The sequence below is a fragment of the Oreochromis niloticus genome, linkage group LG11 (assembly GCF_001858045.2).
Source record: "Oreochromis niloticus isolate F11D_XX linkage group LG11, O_niloticus_UMD_NMBU, whole genome shotgun sequence".
NCBI lineage: Eukaryota > Metazoa > Chordata > Actinopteri > Cichliformes > Cichlidae > Oreochromis > Oreochromis niloticus.
In genome coordinates this window covers 32,953,696-32,976,736 of record NC_031976.2, presented here as the reverse complement: position 1 = coordinate 32,976,736, position 23,041 = coordinate 32,953,696, and the positions used below count along the sequence as shown (strand labels likewise).

At 39.9% G+C, this 23,041-nt stretch overlaps 1 protein-coding gene across 5 annotated transcripts in view; it reads right to left on the bottom strand.

Moving 5' to 3' along the window:
* thsd7ab (thrombospondin, type I, domain containing 7Ab) overlaps positions 1 to 21,203 on the bottom strand; it is a 189,115-nt gene extending 167,912 nt beyond the window's left edge. The window contains exon 1 of one of the 5 annotated variants that reach the window (XR_003222220.1): positions 20,648 to 21,203. Coding sequence is in view for 3 of the 5 variants with exons in the window: in XM_005455116.2 (XP_005455173.1) it covers positions 20,648 to 20,798 (151 nt within the window). In the remaining 2 variants the exon portion in view is untranslated. The remainder of the gene's footprint in view (positions 1 to 20,647) is intronic. The other 4 variants (XR_003222219.1, XM_005455116.2, XM_005455115.2 and 1 more) reach the window with 4 other exon arrangements.
* Between the last annotated feature and the right edge of the window lie 1,838 nt (positions 21,204 to 23,041).

Here is a 23,041-nt window from a genome sequence, read left to right as displayed (position 1 = left end):
TTCCACAGCTGCTACTGATGTGCAGCAGTCATACAGGGAGAAAAACATCAAAGAGGCAATGACACCAATTTATCAACTGAGTAAAATCATTAAAAAAATGCAGCTGCATGACAGCTTGGCTTTTGTCAACTATAAAACTTAATGTTGTGTTTTTCTCTCTTTTACCACCAGCTCATATGCAGCACAAAGATCCTCGTTCTCCTGGGTTTGCTGAAAGTCATTCAAGTTAAGCAGAAAGAAAGCAGGTAACCCAGAAAAAATATATTACAATACTCACTCACAAAACTGAAAAAAAAAAAAACTCCACTGATTGATGATATCTAAGAGTGAGATCATCAAAGGTTGATTTTTTTCATTTAACAGGAAGGTAGCCTGTGTGCCCTACAAAACCTTCTGGCGTGGCTGTAATTTCGAAATTTTTTAGCTCTCACCCAGAGAGCATACCTGAAAGTGAGTGAACGTCTGTAGCAAACTGGCAATTTTTCACTACTTCCAGGAGGAAGCGACCCTATTCTTCCCCTTAGTCTGGGTTTTCAATAAGAGCCTGTTCGGAAAAATGAAGTGGGAGAATGTAAACACAAAGGTGATGGATGACATTTTCTGTAGATTTGTCTTGCAATTAGTTGAGGTTCAAGTGTTCCAAGGCCCTTGAACTCCTTCCAGGCACATTTTTTCCTTTGATGACATGACAAAGATTGCCTCCTGTGGACTTTTGGGATTGGTTTTTGTTCAGCAATACACAGGTAAGAAAAGATTTTTCAAAAATGATTTGTGTAACTTCCATTCTTCTCATTGAGTGCCAAAAACAAACAAAGAAAAGGTTTAATTAACTTCTTAACTTCTACCGGGTTACCATCAACCTGTCTAGTCATAGGGTTAGGTTTGATTTAGCCACACAGGCTAACTAAAAAAAGCTAATTTTCAGGAACTAGAGAATGTTGCCCTTCAAATGAAGTCCAATAAGCTGATTTTAAACGTTACATTTTTCTGTTAATAGTTTTACTTAAGTGAAAAAGCCATATAAAGGGGTGAATACTACCCAAGCCTAAGCAAAGATGTGTCACCGGTGACCGGGGATGCTTACAATCGCTGCAACTATCACCCATATTTTGCATTTTGGTTGTATTGGTTGGTGAGTGGTAGCTGGAATACAAGAGAGGAGATACAAGGAGGAGATATACGGTCCTCTTTGTGATTGATTTGGTTGTCCTGTAGTTTGCATAGCAGACACTTGCTTGTCTGCAGGAACTTGCCAACTGCTCACCAAGCAGTAGTAAAACATGCAGCAAAGCACAGCTGTTACTTTGAAGTTTTTGCTTTTACCGATTCAATCAACTCGCTGATCATCTGGCAAATGTTAACAGATAAGTTGGTGTCTTCCATGTAATCTACTGGCAACCACAGGAATCTGCTAGTGGCCAAGACTATTACAAGATTTTTGTTTTTTTCTACTCTTTGCCCTCCATGATGTCACTGAGAGCAGTTAGCCCTAACACAATCAGGGCTCTGTTTATAAGGAGTAGCCAATAAGGGGTAAAGCTGGCTTAAAGACAGCAGAATGGGAGCTAAAACAACTGAGGAGCTACACCGAGGCTTAATGTAAAATAAATAAGGATTAGTTTAAAAGGGTACTCATACAAAGCTACTCTAGTTGAGACCAAAAGTAAAAACGTGCAGTTGGAAATTAGCATAGTAAGTTCCTGGTAATGATTCAGCTTAAAGCCAACATGGAATCTTTCAAGTTGTAATTTGCAAAATAAGCTTTACTTATGAAATGTAAGCAAGCGGATTAGGGATGAAATACTTCTGCTTAGAAAATGTCAGAGAGCACATAAAAAGCTGTGACATGCAAACACTGCGGGATGCTCCTAAGAGACGTATAAGCCTGCAGTAAAGTCAGAGGTCGACGCGAACATGTGCCTCGTCGGATCACAGGAGTCTCTAAAGTCTTACAACTGTGTTGTTATTGCAATAACTGTCTGGCTGCAAGCCATGAGTCATATATGATGCATTCGAGGAGCAGAATGTTTCCCGCTGTATCATTTATTTAAGATTTTTATTTGTATTGCTGGAAAAACCAAAATGAAGAAGGTGGGGAAATAACCAGTTTACACATTAAAAAACGATTTAAAAATGTGGTAAACATTTAAGCAATCAGGAGCATTCTGTGTATCTACGGAGGATGATGAAGGGCACCATGAAGAACAGCCAGTGGCACTGAGGAGAGAGGTCACACGTGCCATGATGAATTACAGCAACCGAGGTTGTCTTGGCTGCTTGTTCATTAATGACTCCTCTTCGGGGAGTACAGCACAAAAGGACACATCAACGCTACATCAATTCTCATCTGCTCTTTGCAGTGCCTCTGTAGCCTGCTGCGGGTTTCGGATCTAATTGTGCGCTCCCATAATCGAGTACAGCTCGCCTAATCTTAAAATGACAAATGCTAATTTGCATATTTTATGGTTGCACTCTAATTTGATCAGAGCACTTAAGAGTGGAGAATGACAGATACGGATTACAAGCATTATCAAAGACTGCATTATTTTAGTATGAAAATGAGACTTGATTATTAAAATTCACACTCAAGTACTCTACAAACAGCATGTGAATACTTCACTCCTCTTTATCCGTTTCTGGGCCATATTTGTAGCATACTGATGGCTTATAATGCGCAGCCCAAACAGACGCTCCCCACCAATGCAATATTGGACTGCATGTGTCTCTGCAAATATCCTATTGGATTTACAACTGTTAGATATAGTTGTAGAATATGCCAGTCCAAGTTGCATTAACTTTAATAAATACTAATAAAGGCATTAATGCAAAATAATTCAGAAGAGCGTGCACATCATCCACCCACTACCCACCAACCTGACCATGATAAATACTACAGAAACTGCAGGTTGGCTCATGGTAATAAAAACAGACACCTCGCTGCACGCTATCTGTTGTCTATATTTCAAATTAAAGGTCAGTTTGGGGTCCATTTAATGCACATTGTTGGAAATAAATACTGTGTGATTGATGTGCACCTTTTAGGTGTATCCTAATGTACAGTTCTAGTTGACAGTTTACCTACACTTGTAGTCGCTGTTGCTAAAAAAAAAGTAATGCACTGCACATCGCTCTTTACTTTTTTTATTCGAAAGTAACACATTACACCACATTACATCGGTGACTGCATTCGTCTAAAATGTCACCTTTGTAATTGTCAGTTAGCAAACATTTCACACACCAACGTATTTGCTGAGATCCTTATAATCTAATGGGGATAATATCAAGACAATATTTCTTTTAGTAGTCTTTATAAGTATTATCACAAAGCTGACAGCAAAGGCTGTGAAAAACAGCCCATTCACAGAAAACAACAACTAAGCATGGGCAGAAATGTTTCCTGTTGAAAGTCAACATTTGTTTTTTTTGATTGATGCCCAACATGCAATCTGAAACAATATCATTCTCATGGCTAGTTTTGTAGTGGCTATCTTTTTGGTTTGGAGGTGATGTGTCATTGATGTCATGTTAGAAGAGGTGGTCTGTTGTTTCTACAGTTTTTTCTTTACCATCATCACATTCTTATCACTTTGTGCCATAAATTAGACATAATCCTCACTTCTCAAAAGTCACTGTGACATTTTTATTCAAGCTCCTGCAGGAACTCATATTAAAGGATTGTTGTCAAGTATGCATATAATAGATATCACATCAGTGCAGATAACTGAGAAACTTACATAGTGCAAGCAGCAACATTAGTAACTATAATGTCATTACTAAATTTGATTACAGTAATGTGTTAATTTGGAACATGTTACACCAAACATTGCTCATTATGGACATAATGGACAAAAAATTCTTTGATATACAGCACATATCTTTTGAGTTTTCATAATTACGACCCTCTATTTATTTAAGGAAAGCTAACCAAATCCATGTGCTCCATTTACTTTTAATGCATATGCTGAACAGTTATTCTCCTGAAGGAAAAAAGCTCAAAGGAATACTTAAAAGCCAGTACTGTGTTGAAATTCACGCACATTAAGTGTTTTTAAACATTCGGCCAAAACTTTGTATTTTTGTTTTAACTTTCCTTCATTTATATTCATAGTACATAACTAGACTGTTAAAAATGTAATGACAGTTTCAGCCACAGCAGGCGTGGAGAATAGAAATATGATGCACGTACTGTAATTTGCTAGTCAGGCAACATTTCTTTGTTTATTCATTTAGTCTTCAAAAGAGTCCATCTTGAAGTAAGTACATAGAAGTACATAGAAAATGCCACATTTGAACATTATGAGTAGGAGGAAGTTCTGGATGTAAGGACAGTCCGAGTACATTTATAATCTGGCTTTAAAGGCATACGAGGGCAGGTCTCCAGTCTTCTGAGTTTGTTATGAAGCATGTGCTTCTCAGAGTCCCCATGACTTCAGATGTCAAGTGAGTTCATACAGTGAAAGGCAGTTAGGGAAGGTATTTTGGTCCTAAAGCCCAGAGAGATTTAAAGACGAACAGGAGTAGACTATTTTAAACTCTATTCTGTAACACACTGAGAGGCCTGAAACTTTAGATGTGAACTGACCTGATTTTTTCACGTGACTTTTTTGACGGCACAGATAAAATCATTATTAAAATCATCCAGTCTTCAAGAAATAAAATGTCTCAATACACACAGATAATTTTGGATCTGGTCCATATCAGTTGAAGATTTAAGTGTTTTAAAAGACTCTGAATGCTTGAACCTGCAGTGAGACAGTACCGGGAGGTCTTTGCCTGTCCATCCAGGTGTACTGTAGTGAGAATAAAGATGAATGAATTACCATCTAATAGGACTATGACAATATTATATTTGATCAAAACAGAGCACTTTGCTGTCAGATTGCACATTTTCTTGTGGTTCCTGAAGTTTATGAGTGGCAGAGCCTTCAGCTATTGGCCCCTCCCTGTTAAACCCAGTTTGGGTTAAGTACAGATACCCTCTTTTAAAACCAATGGGGCTGGATCAAATGACCCTGAACTCCACAAATCTTCAGGCTGCTGGGGAACTTCCTATGATGCACTGAGAACTTCTTCTCCATTCAGCTGTAGTTTTGTCTTTTTCTGCCAGAGGTTTCTTTCTCTCCACTGTTGCCAAATGCTGCTCATAGGGGATTGTCTGATTGTTTACTGTAGGGTCTTTACTGTAGGGTCTTTAGCTTTATTTAGCAAAGCCTGTTATTGTGAATTGATGTAAACTGATGTCTGTGTAGCGTGTGGTAATTAGCAATGAAAGAAGTGCAACTGAACCTGGCAATATCTGCTCAAAACACAAAAAACAATCCTTGATTACTGGTAATGTCAATGTCTATAAGCAGTTACTGATGACGGAAATTGTGTTTTATTGATAATCAGTTAAAAAAAAAAAAGTAAATTAATCAGAAAAATAACCAATCCCCATTGACAGCATTTAGACTCTAAGACTCTAGATGTTAGTCATTGCTCTAGCTTTTTAAGACAGGTGGTCACTGTCTGCAGATAAAATATTGCCCAGTGCAGCTTTTAGTTTGAGTTGATGCAGGGAAAGTTTCTCTAAACGTACTCTCAATTATTCACCAAGTGACTAACTTGACTAACTTCCACACACACAGGACACGGGATAAAAACTGAAGGGAGACAGCCTCTCTCACAATCTGTCATATGTTCGCTCTGAGCTACATATAACTGGAGGTGTGACCACTAAAGAATTCTGTTCCCAAGTGCAACTGCTAAAACTCGTAAAAAGCTGCCTCGTTCCACATTGTGCTAAAGAGAAATGCCAACTTTGTCTCTGTGGATTACAAGTGTGGCATTACTGTGCATGTGTGTGTAATGCTTTAAGTGTCTGCCAGAGATCTAGTGCTTGAAGTGACACCCATGAGTGCAGGCCCACGCTATACACCCACCACACAATGGGTAGTGAGAGGAAAAAGCTAATGGACAAACAGATGAATAGAGATTTAAATCAATACATGCATGAAGAGCTGGATGACATTCAAGAGTGTAGTTTTAGTTATGCAACCATTTAAAAGTAGATAACCTAATTCATTGAGTTTTTAGCGTATCTGTACATACATGCATAAGCTAACTTTGAGAAAATAATGATATTAAAGAAGTTTTAGAAGGCACATGCAAGATAAACTTTAAGATAAACATTTGCCTTATCAAACTTAGCAGGTCACCAAAAGTTGTGTATGCTGCAAAAAAAAACTAGCGAGAATCATTATGCCTCAGTCACTCTAGAGTTAAAGTAGGATTGCAGGACTGTAGGACTGTAACCTACTTGTAAGACATGACTGCACTGAAATTTTTCCCATTTGGTGATCTATTGGTTTGAGTGTGCAACTCTCCCAACCTCTGGGCAACCACATTTGATCACACGGCAAATGCACAGGTTGCCTGGTGGTGGGAAACCTTTCTCCAAATAATCACAGTCCGATTGCCATCTAATTTATAAATGCAGACATATTGCCATGATGGCACTGCAATCGAACAGAATCAGCCTGCTCTGCTCAGCATCTAGTTATAATCGGGACTCAGCTGGTTGCTAACAGGTTGTATTCTGGTTATTTCCCATATAAAAGCAAGGCTGCCAAGCAGCTATGTCATTTTGCAGTTATATCGTCGTCTAGCAGCAACTGTATCAGTTTCAGATTTATGTGGTTCAGTCTGGACTCTGAATGCAAGTAGTTAATGAGAATTTCTCTTCAATATGAATTTTTAAACTCTAGTGCGACAGCAGCATAATTGGTTCAATTTAAATAACAACACAAAATAAATAAAAGTTCTTATTTAAAGTGGCTATATAGCTGCTGAATAAATCCACTGGTGCTTAATGATGTTTGCTGAATATACAGTATCTCCTCAACTCGTCCGAATGACCAGGGCAAAGTAGCAGCTTGAGATGTTTGTGCTGCCCTTTGTGGTTGTTACATGTGTGATTTTATTGCCCACAATGCAAGTTGACACCTGGGACGGTGATTTGGGTGTATTATGCGAGTAGCAGCAGGTAGCCTCGAGCACAAATAAGAAATAAGCCACAGAAGTCCAGTGAAGTCCCTTTTTTCCCCATTTTTACATTTGCAGGCGTCAGCATTATTTGTTGACAGCTGGAGTGACGTCACTTGATCACTTGAGGCCATTTATCACAACATTTTTTCTTTTTACAGTGCAGAAATGGTTCCCAAGAACTGTTGACTTTGATGTGTGAAAGTCTCCTTTTGAAGATCAAACATCCATCCATTCTCTTCTACTTATCTAACTGAAAATCAAACAATTTTTGGTTCATAGTATATTTGAAAACCTTATTAATTTTATTTGGCTAATAATTGGCCATAGAGAGCAAAACTATTTAGTGCAGCAGGCTGTAAGCATGTCGTTTTATGGCATTTACTTTTTAACCCCAAAAGGTGGCGCAATGAAAGTGGTGACATAAAGAAATTTAACTCTGTACTAATTTATCTCTTTATGTTTAGCTAGCTTAATTGCGAAAGACAAATAATAATCCTTTGGTGCCCTGAATGGTAAAACATGTGATATCTAGGACAGGAAGATTTTGCTTTTCTCAGATGTGCTGTATGGCAGATCTTCTCTGTACACACTGTACATGTGTGTGGGTGGGTGGGTTGGTAGTGTCCACCACCACCAAAACAGTGACAAATATTCTGTGTACACAATGTATGTCTGCTCTAGGCACAAGGAGGTAGAGAGCCTGCTCAGCCTCCTGGGATATTCATATATGCTCGGCCTTGCCCTGCCTCAGGCCATCTGCTCCCCTCCCTCTAATCCAGGGGCTTGTCGCTGGTGATTAGCCGGCCGCTCCATCACTCTCTCTGCCCCTTTACCATTATACATTTCTGGCTTATTATGTTGATACTAATGTTAAAGCACGGTTAGGTGTGCTCTCTCCAGCTAAATTCCTTTCTATGGATATTTGATGCCTACAAATCCTCTACACTTCCTGTCAGCCTCTAACTCTTGCGCCTTCATTACAAATGCCAGGCCTATAATGCTGATGTTAGGGCTTAAATGTGCTTAAGTGATCTCTTACTCTATTTTCTCCTTATGCATTTTAACCACCTTTTCCAATTTCTCTCTACATGTGTACTTTTGTCAGCACTATGTATTCCCTTGCATTAAAGGGCTATAAATGCAGATCAATTTCAGGAGCAGTTTCAAGAGAGAAAAAAGGCAAACGAGATCAATACAATCAATCAAATGTATTGACAGGTTTACTTCAATCTTGACTTTTAATATCTAGCTGAATTTGTTCTTGAACTGTGCATGTGAGACTAATGAGACCTGCTACTGAAGGTGTAAAAAGCAGTAATCAATAGGAATGCAAAGTGAAAAGGACAGGTTTATTAAACATGATGCAGTTTAAAGTAAACCTTCACTATCATTGTCCCCTTGAGTTTACATTGTCAAATTAGTATTTTATTTCATTCCGATGCTTTAAAGCCAAGCATGTAACACGTCTCCATGGGTGGTAATGTCAGCCGGTCAACCAGGGCTCTCCGCTGGGAAAGAAATAACTGTTTGATTGAGTGGAATAAAATGTGATATCCCCCTCAAGATAATTTGTAGTAACTTTGGTGAACTTTTTATCTAGCACTGGTGTAAAGTTGAATTTTGTAGTGATAATATTTTGTACACGCATTCAACATGACTTTCACTACTCCTCCGGCTGTACCATGAAGCAAGAGGGCCAGCCAAATATGGGAACTTCCTATCTGTAATAGTTCCTAGACAGCCTGTACTACAAAAAATTGATAGGTGTAACTCCATCATGTCAGCGTGAATCTCTAAACTTCTCTGAGCAGCTTAAGTTAAGACACCAATATTTATAATTACGTCACCATTAATACATTTGATCAATTTTTCTGAAATACAGCAATACCAGGTCAGATCTCTGTGCTCAGGTAGTGAACGGTCTCTTTGGGTGTTTTCTAAGCAACAGTGGCTTTTTCTGATGAGCATCAGTGAGAGATGCAGCAGGGACCTTGTTTTTAACATTCAAAAAGACATTCATAATGAAATTAATTTTAACAAATTTAATGAAATATATCATCATCTACTCAATAGATTTGATTGAGTCATTCTTTTCTAAATGCAAATGTGATTATTCTTTTGGTTGAAATGTTGGAAATACTGAAATGTTTCCAGTAAGCTGGTGACAAGATTTGTGTTTCAAGCTTTTAGTACCTTATTATTAAATACGGCCTTCTGGTCAAATGTGTTGTAAGTTTATGGGAAAAAAAAGTCCAAAATAATTCTTTTTTTCGGGGAGGTTTTGGTTTCTATTTATTTCATGGCTCTTCTTCCTCATGCCTGTGTTTGTCTACTTCTGCTGTTTCTCCCATTGCTTCTAAATTCTCTTTTTTTCAGTAATTGTTCATGTTTTGTTGTTTTACTTCCCGTCTTTGTCTGGTTCTCCATAATTTCTTAATTGCTTCCACTAGTTTCTCTTATTTATCAGCACAGAGTCTAAATATAATCTTGTCTCTCTCTTTATCACATTTTTGTGCTCTTTTGTTTGTCCCTTGCACTCCTTACTAGAATTTCTTGTGCTTTTCTTTTAGGATTTTGTTAGATTTTTTTTTATCCCATCAGTATTGTGCAATTCTTTTTTTTTTTAAACACCCTTTCAGTTAATTAAAGTTACTCTGGTTATTTGCAGGCTGGAGAGTCTCATTTATCTACAAACATCCTAAAAAACCCATCATCTCCCTCAGCTGTGAACACAGTTAGTGCTTTAATGTGAGCATGCTATTGAAAAGCTATGGTACATATTATACCTGCTCATCAACTGCACTAGTTTTGTTACTTTGAACGCATTTTATATCCAAGCACTGCTGTGTCTAATTACATCTTCACAGAGCTGCTAACATGGACTGCTCTTGTGTTAATTAATATGGTTTAATCATGGTTTAATCACCCCTCAGCCACAACATTAAACCAGCTGGAAGGTGTAGTGAACAGCGCTGATCATCTCGTTACAATAAAACGTTCTGCCAAGACGCCTTGTCCTGATATTCATGTGGATCTTACTTGAGATCCATGTAAACAAAGACCAAACAAAAACCCGACAGAAGCCTCCGACTAAAGAAGAATGGCTCAAGAAACATGACAAAGAGCCCAAAGGTTTTGAACAAGTCATCAAATAGCCATGACTCTAATTCAATTAAGCATCCATGGGATCCTATGTCTTGGCCTCAGTATGTTGCATGTCGGTTGGTGAATCTCTGTCTTAAATTCACGAGCTGAGAATTTTTGCTTCTATGTCAGTGTAGTAAACCCAGACCTGATGAGCAAGTGGCAAATCCAAATGAGGGACCACACATGCATATGGCAGCAACCTGTCAATCACATGACAGGCCTGCTTTATTGCCGTTTTGGACCAGGATTTACAAAGTAAACTTCAAATTGTGTAATACTTTAAGCTACGTGAGAAAACTCTTTCCCCAAACTAAAAACCTAAAAAACCCCTCCAAATTCAAACATCTGCCCTGTGCTAGAGACCACAGAACATTTCTACATGTCCAATGTATGTGCTGTACATGACTGAGAGGTGTTTCAGCAGCACGAGGAGCTTTACACAATATTTGGGAGGCAGTTTTAATGTTGTGGCTGATTGCTTACACCTTCAGCTTATCACACTAAATGAAAACAAACTAAAACAGACGAGAACACAGACTTTCCAGATTTCAACAGACAAACAACATCAAAAGCGGGATTGAAGAACACCCTCACAAACAATTACCTGAAGCCATTTTTCTGTCGCTGTTGCTTAGTGCACTCTGAGGAATTACTGCACCATTTTTACTCGATAAACCAAGAACACATGGTCCAGAAACAAATGGCAAAACATTCATAAACGTGGTCAAAACTGCATAAGTACAGCATGGCATTCAAATGCAGTGCGGTTTTCAAACCAACAACAGAAGCTCAATACACTAATGTAATGTTCTCATTATATTCCGATTTAGTAGCTTTGATATATGACTCTAAACTGCACTGCATATTAAAGCAGTCTGTGTACAGTTCATTACGTGATCTACAGATGAATTATAATCTTTCTGCTGTACAACAGTGAGTGCTTCCCAGACCATCTATGACAGTTTGCCATCAGCGTTTTCCACTGGGGAGCAAAACACCCAAACCGCCATGGAAAAGAAAGCTTTTATCTTCAAAAAAATGTGGGGACATGACTACCTCATGGCTGAGCAAAAAATAAATAAATAAAAGAATAATAAAAATGGATGGCCAGTGGGGGAGATGAAGGATTAATGACAGAGCTGCTGGATAGACAGGAGGATATTTACTTCCAAGCCACCTCCATCTCTTCAGCTTTATTAGAATAGCATCGGGGGAGGCAGGATAGGCTCCTTTCAGGTAAATGTCACTGCTTTCTTCGATGATACCGCAATTCCTCTCAGCCCACTGAAGCTGCCTCGTTGCCTCTTGGGAAGTCAAGGGCCTGTTTTGAATGCCACTCTCTGACCACGAGAGTGCTTGGTTTCCTCAATATGGGTCCAGTTATTTGTTTGTGTTTCAACTTGTGGCTGAGTGGAGATTTAAGTCCTTGTTTGGGAAGAGACACCAAAGGGACACGACCCCATTGTACCAGAAAAACACAAACCTATTATTTTAGGGAAAACTGAGGAGAAAAAAAAGTGGGATGGTAAAAGAAGGGAATATGTTTCTGCTTTGCTGCTCTGTTTAAGTTTACCTGGATTTCAATCAGAATCATTATAATCAAACAAACAAACGAACTAGTTAAAGTCAAAATATAGATATGATTTCGATGTTGGCTCGATGTACTTCTTAACTCATCTGGGCTGCACACTCTTATTAAACTTTGAGATAGAGAAGGCTTGTGTTGAAGACTGATTACAAGCAAATCATTCCCAATTGAGAGAAGAATATCAAGTAAAAAAAAAACATGCTGAGTATATGATTGGGTGGGGACAAGAGCAGAACGACCCCTGTACTGACCGGAGCAAGCATCAGCAAGATCAGACATTAACAGTGATTAAGTCAGACACAGCATGAGAGGGAGGAGCAGGGGTGGAGATGGGTTGTGAATCAGTGTGCAGCTTAAATGCCCTGAGTGAAATTTGCCAGTAGGATGCGTGCAAGAGCATCAGCTAAGCCTGCACTGTCAGCCTGTTCTGAGATCAGCTCATCTGCCAAGACTATGTTCAATTTATAGAGAACATTTTGTTAATTTCATTATAATATGGGGGGTTTTGATTGGATTATGTGAACGAATGAAATTCCCAACATGATTTTAGTTTAAAATGTTTCCTCTGAACAGTCTGACATGGGACTTTGAGTGAATCACCTGCCAAAAAGATGTGTAAACGATCAGAGACCACAGAGCCAGGATGTTAGCATGTTTGTTGACATGGCCAGAATAAAATGGTGATATTGTCAGCTTTTTCCTTGATCAAGCGGTTTATCTGAGGATACTTAAAACTGGAACTATGATTCTGGTTTATGATACTACCATGGCACGACCAAAATTATTACAACTTTTTGCAAGGAACTTGTAATTTTCTTGTCTTTTAAATGGCCGCCTTGAGGACGGAGACCAGTTTTCTGCCAACACTTGCAATCGGTGGCTGCCGTCAGGCACCAGCTTTGAAGACAGCAACTGACTGCAAGATGAGATGGATTCAGTCTTCTATTAGTCTGCTATAAGTTTGTGATTGAAGGGGGTCAACTTGACAATTACATGCAATATTTTGTGGCAATACAGTGAATAATAGTGATAAAGAAAATTGTAACTGCCATCTGTTTCAAATGTGTTGCTGTAAAATACACAGAGATTCACATTAACTGAGTCATACAAAGTCCAGGCTCTATAAACAGTGATGTTGTCTCTGCAATTTTACCACAAACTGTTTGACAATCTTGCTTTTATATAGAAAAATAACTCTAAGGAAGCCAGTTGAGTTGGTTTCATTCTCAACTGCAGTGAGATGTGCTGCACTGATCACTGCAGACTGACTCTGAGTGCAGCGTGGTTAATCTCTTTGCATTAATAAATTAGACGGTAACTACTTGCAAACATTTGTCAATCTGTCTGAAAGTTATGTGGAGACATGTTGCATCCCACCATGTATCCAGAGGTTGAGGGTTTTGCATGCTCAAACTCTGGTTGGCCAGCTGGTTGCTGCAAATACTTTCAATTGGTCACCAAATGCAAAAATAAAAAAAAATAAATGCAATCACCAAGAAACCATTGATTTTTTTGTACTTGTTAGGAGGATGCATTCCTATTTTTAATCTAGTGTGACTGAGCTATTAGCGCCTCACATGAGTATACAGGGAAACCACATCTTTTCAGAGACTGAACTAATATCCACAAGCCTTCGACCTCTAGCCTCTGATCCTGTCGCTCCCTACCACATTCCTTCCAAAAGTCAGTACATCACTGATTGTTCCTGCATATGAACTGGGACTGGAATGAGTGTTTATTGATGGATACTGTAATATGTTATATGTACTTTGCAACAGTGAGGACATAAATTAATAGTTTCACTGCAAAAACTGAGAATGCACACAAGAAAATGTACCAATTTTAAAAAAGGTGTTTTTTTAATCTCATTTTCTAATCTTTTCATAGCAGCACGTACCACTTTGATATACCAGGTCAAGGCTGATAATCGGAAAGATAACAGTCCTGCGCAACATAAATCTATCACTGATCTGCTTACTCAGGACCATGCAAAAAGTACTCCGGTGGTTTGTAGCTGAATGACAAAGCACTGCATCTAAAATATGGTACGAGCCATTTCAATAGGGTGGAATAAAGCAGTGGGAATCCTCTTATCTTACTCTAAATAAAGTTTTTTGGATGAAGTGTAATCTCTAATCCTGCCGTGCCTCCTATATCAGTAATAGCCAAGCCAGTTCTTAGTGTAAGCTCTGCCATTTAGATTAAACAAACTCTGGCATCTCTTTGGCATCTTTCTCCACTGGATGGATTGGCAATTTCTAAAAGCACAGCAGTCTGGAGCGGAGAGTAGTAGGGTAATATCTCTAAAGCCACAAAACAGATCAATGTGGGTCAAACGTGACACATTCTGCTGCAAGTGCTTTGAAAAAAAATCAGGTACAATGTCATGGAGTGTTGTTGCTGAGCCCTGTGTCATTTCAATGACAGCAAAGTGCCGATCATTTGAGCCCGAGCTGTGTTCGGTCTTTTTCCACTGAGACTAAACGTAACTTTGAAAAATAGCTTCCATCCTCTTTCAGGCATAAAGATGCTGAGGCCACATGGCTGTTGTTGTTTCCACAAGCTGCTGAGTGCTCATTTTCTGATGGTTGTAGGGCGAGATGCACAACAGACACAATTACCCTCAATTTTCACTCTCACCCAACTGAAAAAGAAAACAAAAACATGGGAATACTGAATTAAAATAAAACCCACTGGCACACTCTGTAATGAAAAATGAAATTCCCAAGGAAATTATCTTAATTTATATGCGTGGCCTAAATTTGTTGCCTGTTGCTAAGGAATTTTAACACTGGCTGGCCAATTATGGACCAGATCCTTGTCTGCCCTCAGGTGCTATGCTAATTAGGGTCATTGAGGGTCACGTTGTAATGCACTCGCTAAAATGAGGTGGGAGTCTCCAAGGGATATTCTCATTTGGGATGATGCCAGTCACTTTCCTGCTGCTATCACAGCTACAGCTATTTACTCAGACGTGTGTTTGTTTCCAGCTTAATGAAAAGAAAACTGGCAGATATCATCCAGGTACACAGGTATTAGCACATAGCTATTTGAAGCAAAGGATTTCAGTACAGACACAACAGGCTCTAATTTAGATGTTGGAAAGGTTGTGAGGTTGATGCTGAGGTGATTTGAGGACATGAATCAATCAAGTATGCCAGTAAAACAGAATGAGAAGTTTAAAATGGGAAAATGTAGCCAAATCCATTGGACATGAATATAAATATAACCTTCCTAAGATTTCAGATGTGTTGCTATAACAGACGATAAGGCTAGAGAGGAACTGTCTGCTTTTTTTAGTGCAAACAGCCTGAAAAAGATCATCACTGTTCTTTTGTTTCCATTTATCTCAAGGCTTTCCCCTTAAACCAATCTTCTCTTGTCTTTCGTTACCACTATCAGTTTGGCTAAAGGAGTTTTTGTTCTCCATATAACGCCCTTGACATGCTGTAGTGAACTTGTGAACCTGTCACACCCGCTCTCCCTCAATTTCCTGGATGGCCTCTTCAGTGGGTCCACCGTAATAGCAGGTGATTGTGGGAGAGCCAGTAACAACCCTGAGCAAGGATGACATCCTTCACTGCTAGCGGCTCTGTAAAAAGAGGGATGTATTCAGCTAACAATGGCCTGTCAGCAATAGTTGCCCTACACCTGTGTCCTGAACGGTGACATGGGCGAGATGTGTTGACACACTGCAGCACGTCACAGAGCAGAAAACCAGAATAATCTCTATTGGATGATACCTTGTAGGACTAAACCTGCACTGGTTCTGGAAACTGACAGGTCATTAGAGAAGCAGGTCCAACAAATGTACAGACCTACAGATGCTAGCATTCTCAAGAAAGGTACCTTGTATCAAGTAACTAAAGTAAAAATGAAATTAATATCCAAGTGTTAAAAGGCACTTTGGGTAAGAGAAATAAAAAAGAACAACTTGACTTTAGAAAAGAAAAGATAATTGATAATATGTCTGTGTGTTTCTTTCTACAAATTCCTCCCAGACCATCAGGGAGTGAGCAACCAAACTTGGCACACAGGTACATCTTAGGCCCCTGAAGGCTCTTACCTGACATCATGTTGCCTAGCAAACACCTCGCAAGTAGCTAGTGCCCAAGAGATTTATGCACATTTTATATGTATAACACCTTATAAAAGCATCATAGCATTTCTTTTTAACCACATTTAACATTTAATTTAGATCCACAAAATACTGAATTGTGTATGATGCTATCACACCTAACAATGGGCTAAAACGGCCCGGTGTTAGCAATTTGTAGCACCCACAATACCTCATAAAAGTACTGTATCGTTTTAATTTCACAATAACATCTCATTTATATTTGCAAAAGCTGAATTATACATGCCTAGCAATCGCTTAGAAATGGGCTATATTATCAGTTTTTAGTAAAGAACATCTACAACACGCACTTTGTTTTTAACTTTGTTAAATGTCATCAAATCTGCCAGTTTCCCCCCTGCAAAAACAATACATCAGGATGGGCATGTAGTTGATTTATTATGTACAAAGAGTTCAAAGTTGTTACCAGGCCACTGGTCACTAAATGGGGATGCAGGCCTAACACACCTGCGCACCCACTTTGAAGGGAAATTGTAAATGAGTAAAGGGAAAAGCAAAGAGATGACAGCTGTGTTAATTGGCATGGTTGATATAAAAATACTGGATCTGGCAAGTGGTGTCCCCCCAGCCTCCAAGTAGACACCCCTATGGTATCAATATCAAAATCCTTGTCATTTTACAATTTAAAACCCTGCTCCCATACAGTTTATCATTAATTAAAAGAGTCTTTCAAGCATCTGTTTTATGAGGTTGGTTAGTTAACAGCTCAGGAAACAAAAGTTTACACGCTCCTCACAGAGCATTAACAGTTAGAGTAACAGGTGCCAAATCAGCAGCCTGAAGGAGACCTACTGCTGTGCTTTTATGTGTATAGACTTTGTTCATGCATAAGGTCTCAAAAGAAGTGATCTGTTGCTTAAAATGCAAATTTGAACAAAATTTTTCGTTTTCTGGGTGACCGTATTCACAAACAGAAATGGGAAACAAGATCTAAGAGCAGTCAGTTGAGAGCCTGTGCATGTCTCAGTTGATTTAACAGGCCTGTGACTGAGAGGCACATGCTGTGAAGTGTGACTTAACTTGATGAGGTAAGACGGCAGGTAATTGCAGATTGGCTTGATCAGGATCCAGAGGTGACGTAATCTGAATAATAGATAATCTGGATTCTGGGAAAGATTACAAGCGGCCAATCAGGAAAGGTAGAAGGTTGATCAAGAGTGATAAGATCAGGCTGTCAGATCAGACTGATAAATGAATTAACACCTGCTGGTGTACATTTTAACATTTTAAAAGGTAAGCTTCACTTCTTTTTTTTGTGCTTTTTATGAAACCGAAGCATTAAAAGCAGTAACAAGTCATGATTATCTTGTTACAATGTGATGTCCTTCTGCTAAACTTTGGGTCCTACTGTAATATTGATATGGACATTATTTTGATATGTACCACACCAAACCACTAAAGTCAAAGAAACTCTGACCACAGCTGCCTCTCCAAACAGGGCAATGCACCCTGCTACAGCTAACACCACTTAGGAATACATAAAGATCCCAAAAGCATTGAGGCAGACTCCAAACATTCCAGATCCTAATCAAACTGAGCATCCATGGGACTCATATAAAGGACTGATGTAGCTACACTGTCATCACCCACTGGTGTGTGAATTTCCACCTTTCCCCATGTTACACACTGCTTTATCATCTTTTTTCCATAATTTACAAAATGGGGATCATGTTGTACCGAGGGTTATTTTGCTGTTGACGTCCATGCAACCGGATTTCTTTTGCGACCGCTTTTGCAAACACTTCAGTCGACCAACTGCTTCTCTGATGGCGGCATCCAGCCACGCCGCAAAAACTGCTCAGGAACAGCTCAAGAAACATGACAATGAGCCACAAAAGCATTATCCCATCTTTCAAACAGCTCAATTCAATTGAACATCTGTGGGATACACCAGAATAATCCCAATCCCTGGGGGCCCCACATCAAAACCTACAGGATCCAAAAATTCACCATGCCAAGCACCACAGGACACCCCCAGATGTCCCATATCCATACACCGATGCGTCAGAGCTGTTTGCCAGGAGGAGACAGACCCACACGATATTAGGCAGGTGGTTTTAATGTTGTGGATAATTGATGCATTTAAGGATCCACTGGAACATTAACATGCATCAGTATCAAACTGCAAAGCCATGTGTAAGGAGCACTTACAGTGAGGCATAGAGCAGATGCTCAAGATATCGAGATACTACAGTACGTAATACTCCACCACCTGTAATTGCCTTGTCCTCAGGCAAACATGGGAGGTCTTGACAGCACAAACCTGGCAACCTTGTTGCTTCAACAACTGAGTCTAATGAAGCACACACACTGTAACTGAATGGGAAAGATGCACCTGCTGCGGTGTGTGTGTTTGGAGGCAAGGGTGAGTTGGGGGGTATTTATAATAGATAGATTGACATCCTGGTGTTGCCTCGTGACAATAAGTTTCTCTGAGATTTCATCATATTTTATTGTCTTATTATTGGGGCTGTGGTTCTTAAAAAAGCAATGCAAAATATGGTATGAGTGCTAGACAGGGAAACAAAGTGATAAAGATGCAGAGATAGAAGTGCAGAAGGAGTGCAGAGTTGTGAGAAAGAGACAGGGAGAAAAATGGTGTGAAAACAGGATCTGAGACGAAGACAAACTCCCAGCAATCTCTCAGAGGCCCCAGAAAATCTGTGGTATACCATTATCACCATCACCATCATCACTACCATCATCCTCATGGTGGCTATAATCATTTTCTTTTTTCCTTCAGCTATCCTAACGCCACCTGCAGAAATATCACTTGCAATAGCTGGAGGATCCTGTTGTCTCCATCTGCTTCATTTGAATAGTATTCTCCACGAAAAAAGAAAAAAAATCACCAATGGACTGTCTCACCTTCCAAAACAGATACATCATATTTCCACAGAAGGCAATAAAAGCAATGCAGTCCCAATTCCCCACAGTTTTGAAGACAGGGGCTGTATTTCAGCTAGACTCATCAATATGCAAAACATCAGAGCATTGCTTGCCACAAGAATATTCCCTCCACTGCACACTCTGCAAGTGTGCACAAACATCATCGTATTTTGCGTTTCTTTTCTTAAAAAAATACATAAATAACGGGAAAAACAACTTCCATTGGAAAGAAAAAGTATGCAAATCTTGCACAAACATAATCACATTTTGATGAAAAGCACCGGGATCCAAAGCGGTAAATTGCCCTATGTGATTTTAATACTCTGCAGGCAATTGTCAAACCAAAGAGACTCAGAAGAAAGAACACTCCAGGGCTGAAATCAATGCACTACCTTTTATTTGGGAAGAAGGGAACAAACTCCCAACACTGGATTACATTTCAAAGCGCAGAGCCTAGAGCTTTCCAGTTGAGGAGCGTGCATAGTGTGGGAGAAAGGTGCTGTAGCGTGGGAGAGAGGCATAATCATTATGACCTACAGTAGGGTAGATGTAGGTTAAGTTAGTCCCTCTCTCTGCCTGCAGTGCTCACTCTGCCTTTCTCTTTCTCAAGTCTCTTCCCTGGGCTGTCTTTCCTGGGTTGTTAAATCCCTGCTCCTTTAATCTCCTTACTCAGCTACATCCTCTTTAAAGATGCAGAACCACGGGAGAGACGTGGGATACGTCAACTGGGGACTGGTGTTGAGCAAGGCGGGGCAGGACATGCAGAGTGGTGGCGTTTGAGTTTGAGAGAGACGACAAAGTTGTACCGGCATTGAGAAAATAAAACTTTTCCAAACGTTGAATGAGAAAAGCACACCTTAAATCTCCTGAGCATCAAACTGGGAAATGAAGAGATCGTTATTTAATTTGTGCCTTAAAGTACGTCCTAGATGTTTTTAAAAATGACTGCAAAGGTTAATTTTTGCATCTGTTAGTAGTTATCGGTGTTAATCTGAACCTAGTGCATGATATGTACTCTAGAACCTTAAAGTAGTGCTCAGCATCAAGTGTGGGGATATAATTCACCACGGCACTCGATATTTATATGTCTCTCTGAGAGACAGTTCAGTGCAGCTAGATTCAGTGTAGAGAACAAGCACGTGTAAAGATAAGAACTACTGTACCCACTCATCAATCTACAATCTTCTACATGCGTGAGCCTCAAAAAACACACAACGCCCTCAGATTCAGAGCTGATTTTGTATCAGCAGCATGAAACCGTTGCCAACCACAATAGTGATGCAGTGCCTATCAATCATCTGCATGCTGTAAAACACAACAGCAACGTTTCAATAACAGTGAATCACCTGAGACTCAGGGAGATGAAACTAATCTATTCAAAAATGGATCATAGTTGTCCTGCGTGCCACATGCGATTCAGGACGAAGGAGCAAGATTCTACTGTAGATTTCTGGGTCATCTTTCAAGTGTATGCATCTTTGAAGTTCAGCAGCGTAAACCTCAACGAAAAAAAAAAATTGAGACAGCCAAAGTGTGTCATCTGGAAGCCTTTTAGATCTCTGAAACCCAACAAGTCATGAGAACATTTCTGCACTAGATCTAAGAAGCTTTTATTTCCTTTTATTTATTATTTAAAACGTGTCTTAAAATGGTTATCACTCTGTTCATGCCACATTATCCACATATAATGAGTTGGAAACATTTTCGATAAGATCTGACTGATTGTGCTGTTGGCGCAGCTACGGTATGTGACCTCCCACACTCAGAAGCAACACACTAATACATCAGCAGCTATCATAAACACTCCATATGTAAAGCAAAGGATCACATTTAATCTGTAATTAGTGGTTTAGCAGTACCTGTTTCCCAGAAGTAGACAGACTTCCCATCATCTGTCTGTGTGTGAGCCTCCCAGAAACCACACAACAGCAGCAATGCCACCAAATGGTACCAGCTCTCCTCTGTCCTTTTTTGGATGGTCCCTCCTGTACCCCTCCACCCCAGCCCCATGGTCCTCCACAGGATAAAAGTAAATCCACTCAGCTCGGAAGGCAGCGATGATGAAAAACAACAAAAAACTCGCTAGTCCAATAGGCAGAGTGAAGTGTGCTTCAGTTTGAGAGAAGGTGTGTGAGTAAGTGTGCGGGAGTGCAAGAGCGGGAAAAATAATGATGATCTTGTGCACAGTGTTCCTGCAGGAGTTGAGGGTCCAGTACTTGGTGTTGTGAAGGACAAGAGTGTAGTTTTGTTCCCAACTTGGCAGGATGGTCCCGAGGGAGGCTGTCAGTGACGGGGACTGAGCTGCAGATGGTTGGTACAGTCGTCCTCCTCCATCGTATCCGCTTCCTCTGCTGCCGCTGCTGCCTCTGTCCTCTGGCTGTGGAGCAGTGACAGTGGGCGAGTGTCTGCAGTGTTGTACGCCTCCCTCCCTCTCACTTGCTCTCGCTCACTCTCTCTCTTCCACTCCTATTCGCTCACTCATTTGCTCTTCTCCCTCCACCACCCTGCGCTCGCTCTCTCCTTTTCTACTTCTGGCTTTTTCCTATTTTTCTCCCCTGCCCTCATCTTTTCTCATCTCTCTGCATTACTTTCCCTTTACTTTTACACTCTGCATCTCTAACAAGCTCATTCCTTGTTTTCTCTGCCTCAGTTTCTCCTTTTTCTCCCCTTGTTTTCTTTCTCCTGCCTAGGGCACGAGGACAAATACTCCCTCTCCTCCTCTTCCACGTGCAGTGCTGCGAGGCGACTGGAAACCAGCAGGGCTTACACTGGTCCGAGGAGCTCCCATAAGCAGTCCTCCCGGGATCAGAGAGACAAGCTGGGTTTAATGCAGAGCGAGAGTAAGTGGAAGGGGGGGGTTGATGGGGGAAGCAAGGAGGAGCAAAACACTAAAGCAGAGTGGAAGCGAGCGCGTGAAAGATGAGGGCGAGGAGATAACTGTGGCCGTGTGAAAGGGCTGTGAAAGTGAAATTATACAACAGAAATAAGTGGAATTACAGACTTTTATTACCCATGTTATCAACAAAAATTAATGGAAATAGCTGGATATATAAACATATTGGTTTTTTTTAAATATTCGATGTTAGAAATGGTCCAAGGAATTATTATTTCTTTTTTCAAATTCATGTAGCGGCCAGGATACGAAGTTTTATTTTTTTATTTTTTTGAAGATTGGAACATGGAAGTCGGTATTTACAATGAGCAGTTTTATCAGCCATGGCTGAATAGACAAAGAAAAGAGCACCACCATGAGGAACTTCATCAGCAAAAAAAAAAAAAAAAAATCCAGGAAACGTCACCTGAAGATACTGTTTGATTCATTTTAATGGCACCATCCTCTGCTAAGTATGTCAGTGGAAGTCAAGGCTGCAATTATAAGTCGCTAACCCCCCTGGTTTATAAAGACAAGTCTCACATACAATGTGGTGAAGTTTTACCTTTACAGAGAGGCGGTAGTGTTCATTTCCAGATCCATTCACTTTTTTTACTGTTTAAAATAATCAGTTTATCTTACAGTATCTTGGTGCAACCTCTTAGTTCATCCTCTGTACTGAATAAGCTGTTTTAACTCATCTTTAAGGCCACCCCCTGTTTTAATCCAAATCTCATCTGACTGGCTGCCCCTGACAAAAATCAGGTTTTAACAGCAGGTCGGTGGGGCCTCTGTGCCCAAAGCCAGAGCTGTATTAAAGATATCCTCTCTGCTCGAGATCAAACAGAGCCAAGACTAAAAAAAGCTGTCTTTAATCGAGCATGTAGAGCAGTCTGAAACCTGAGCGTTTGACTTACAGAGACTACATTTACATAACACTGACCTCATTACTGTGAACTTTGGCCCTGTTTAATACGAGTACCCAGTACCCACTGTACCCAGTGTTGTAATTTTTTTTAGTACATTACTGTACTACCATAAATTCAATACTTGTATTACAGTTACAATTATGTCATTTGTCACATTACAAAGGTCCTTCAGTTATACAGAAATAACTGCGGCAGAAGGAAAGCAGTGAAGCTTTTGAGGAGTGGAGATCAACATTACTTTTATTTTTATTGCATAAGAGCACAATAGTAAAGTCCAAGCTGAAGCTAACTAAGAACCCAGAGTGATGTTAAAGCTGAGCACATGCAGACCCCAGCCCAGCAGCCAGAGCTTGATCTTTAACAGGTAACAAAGGCCCCAATGAGCAGTCAGGCTGCAGCCTCCATTTCTATCAGTTCATGTTTCTAAAGTAGAATCACTGCAGTGATCACTT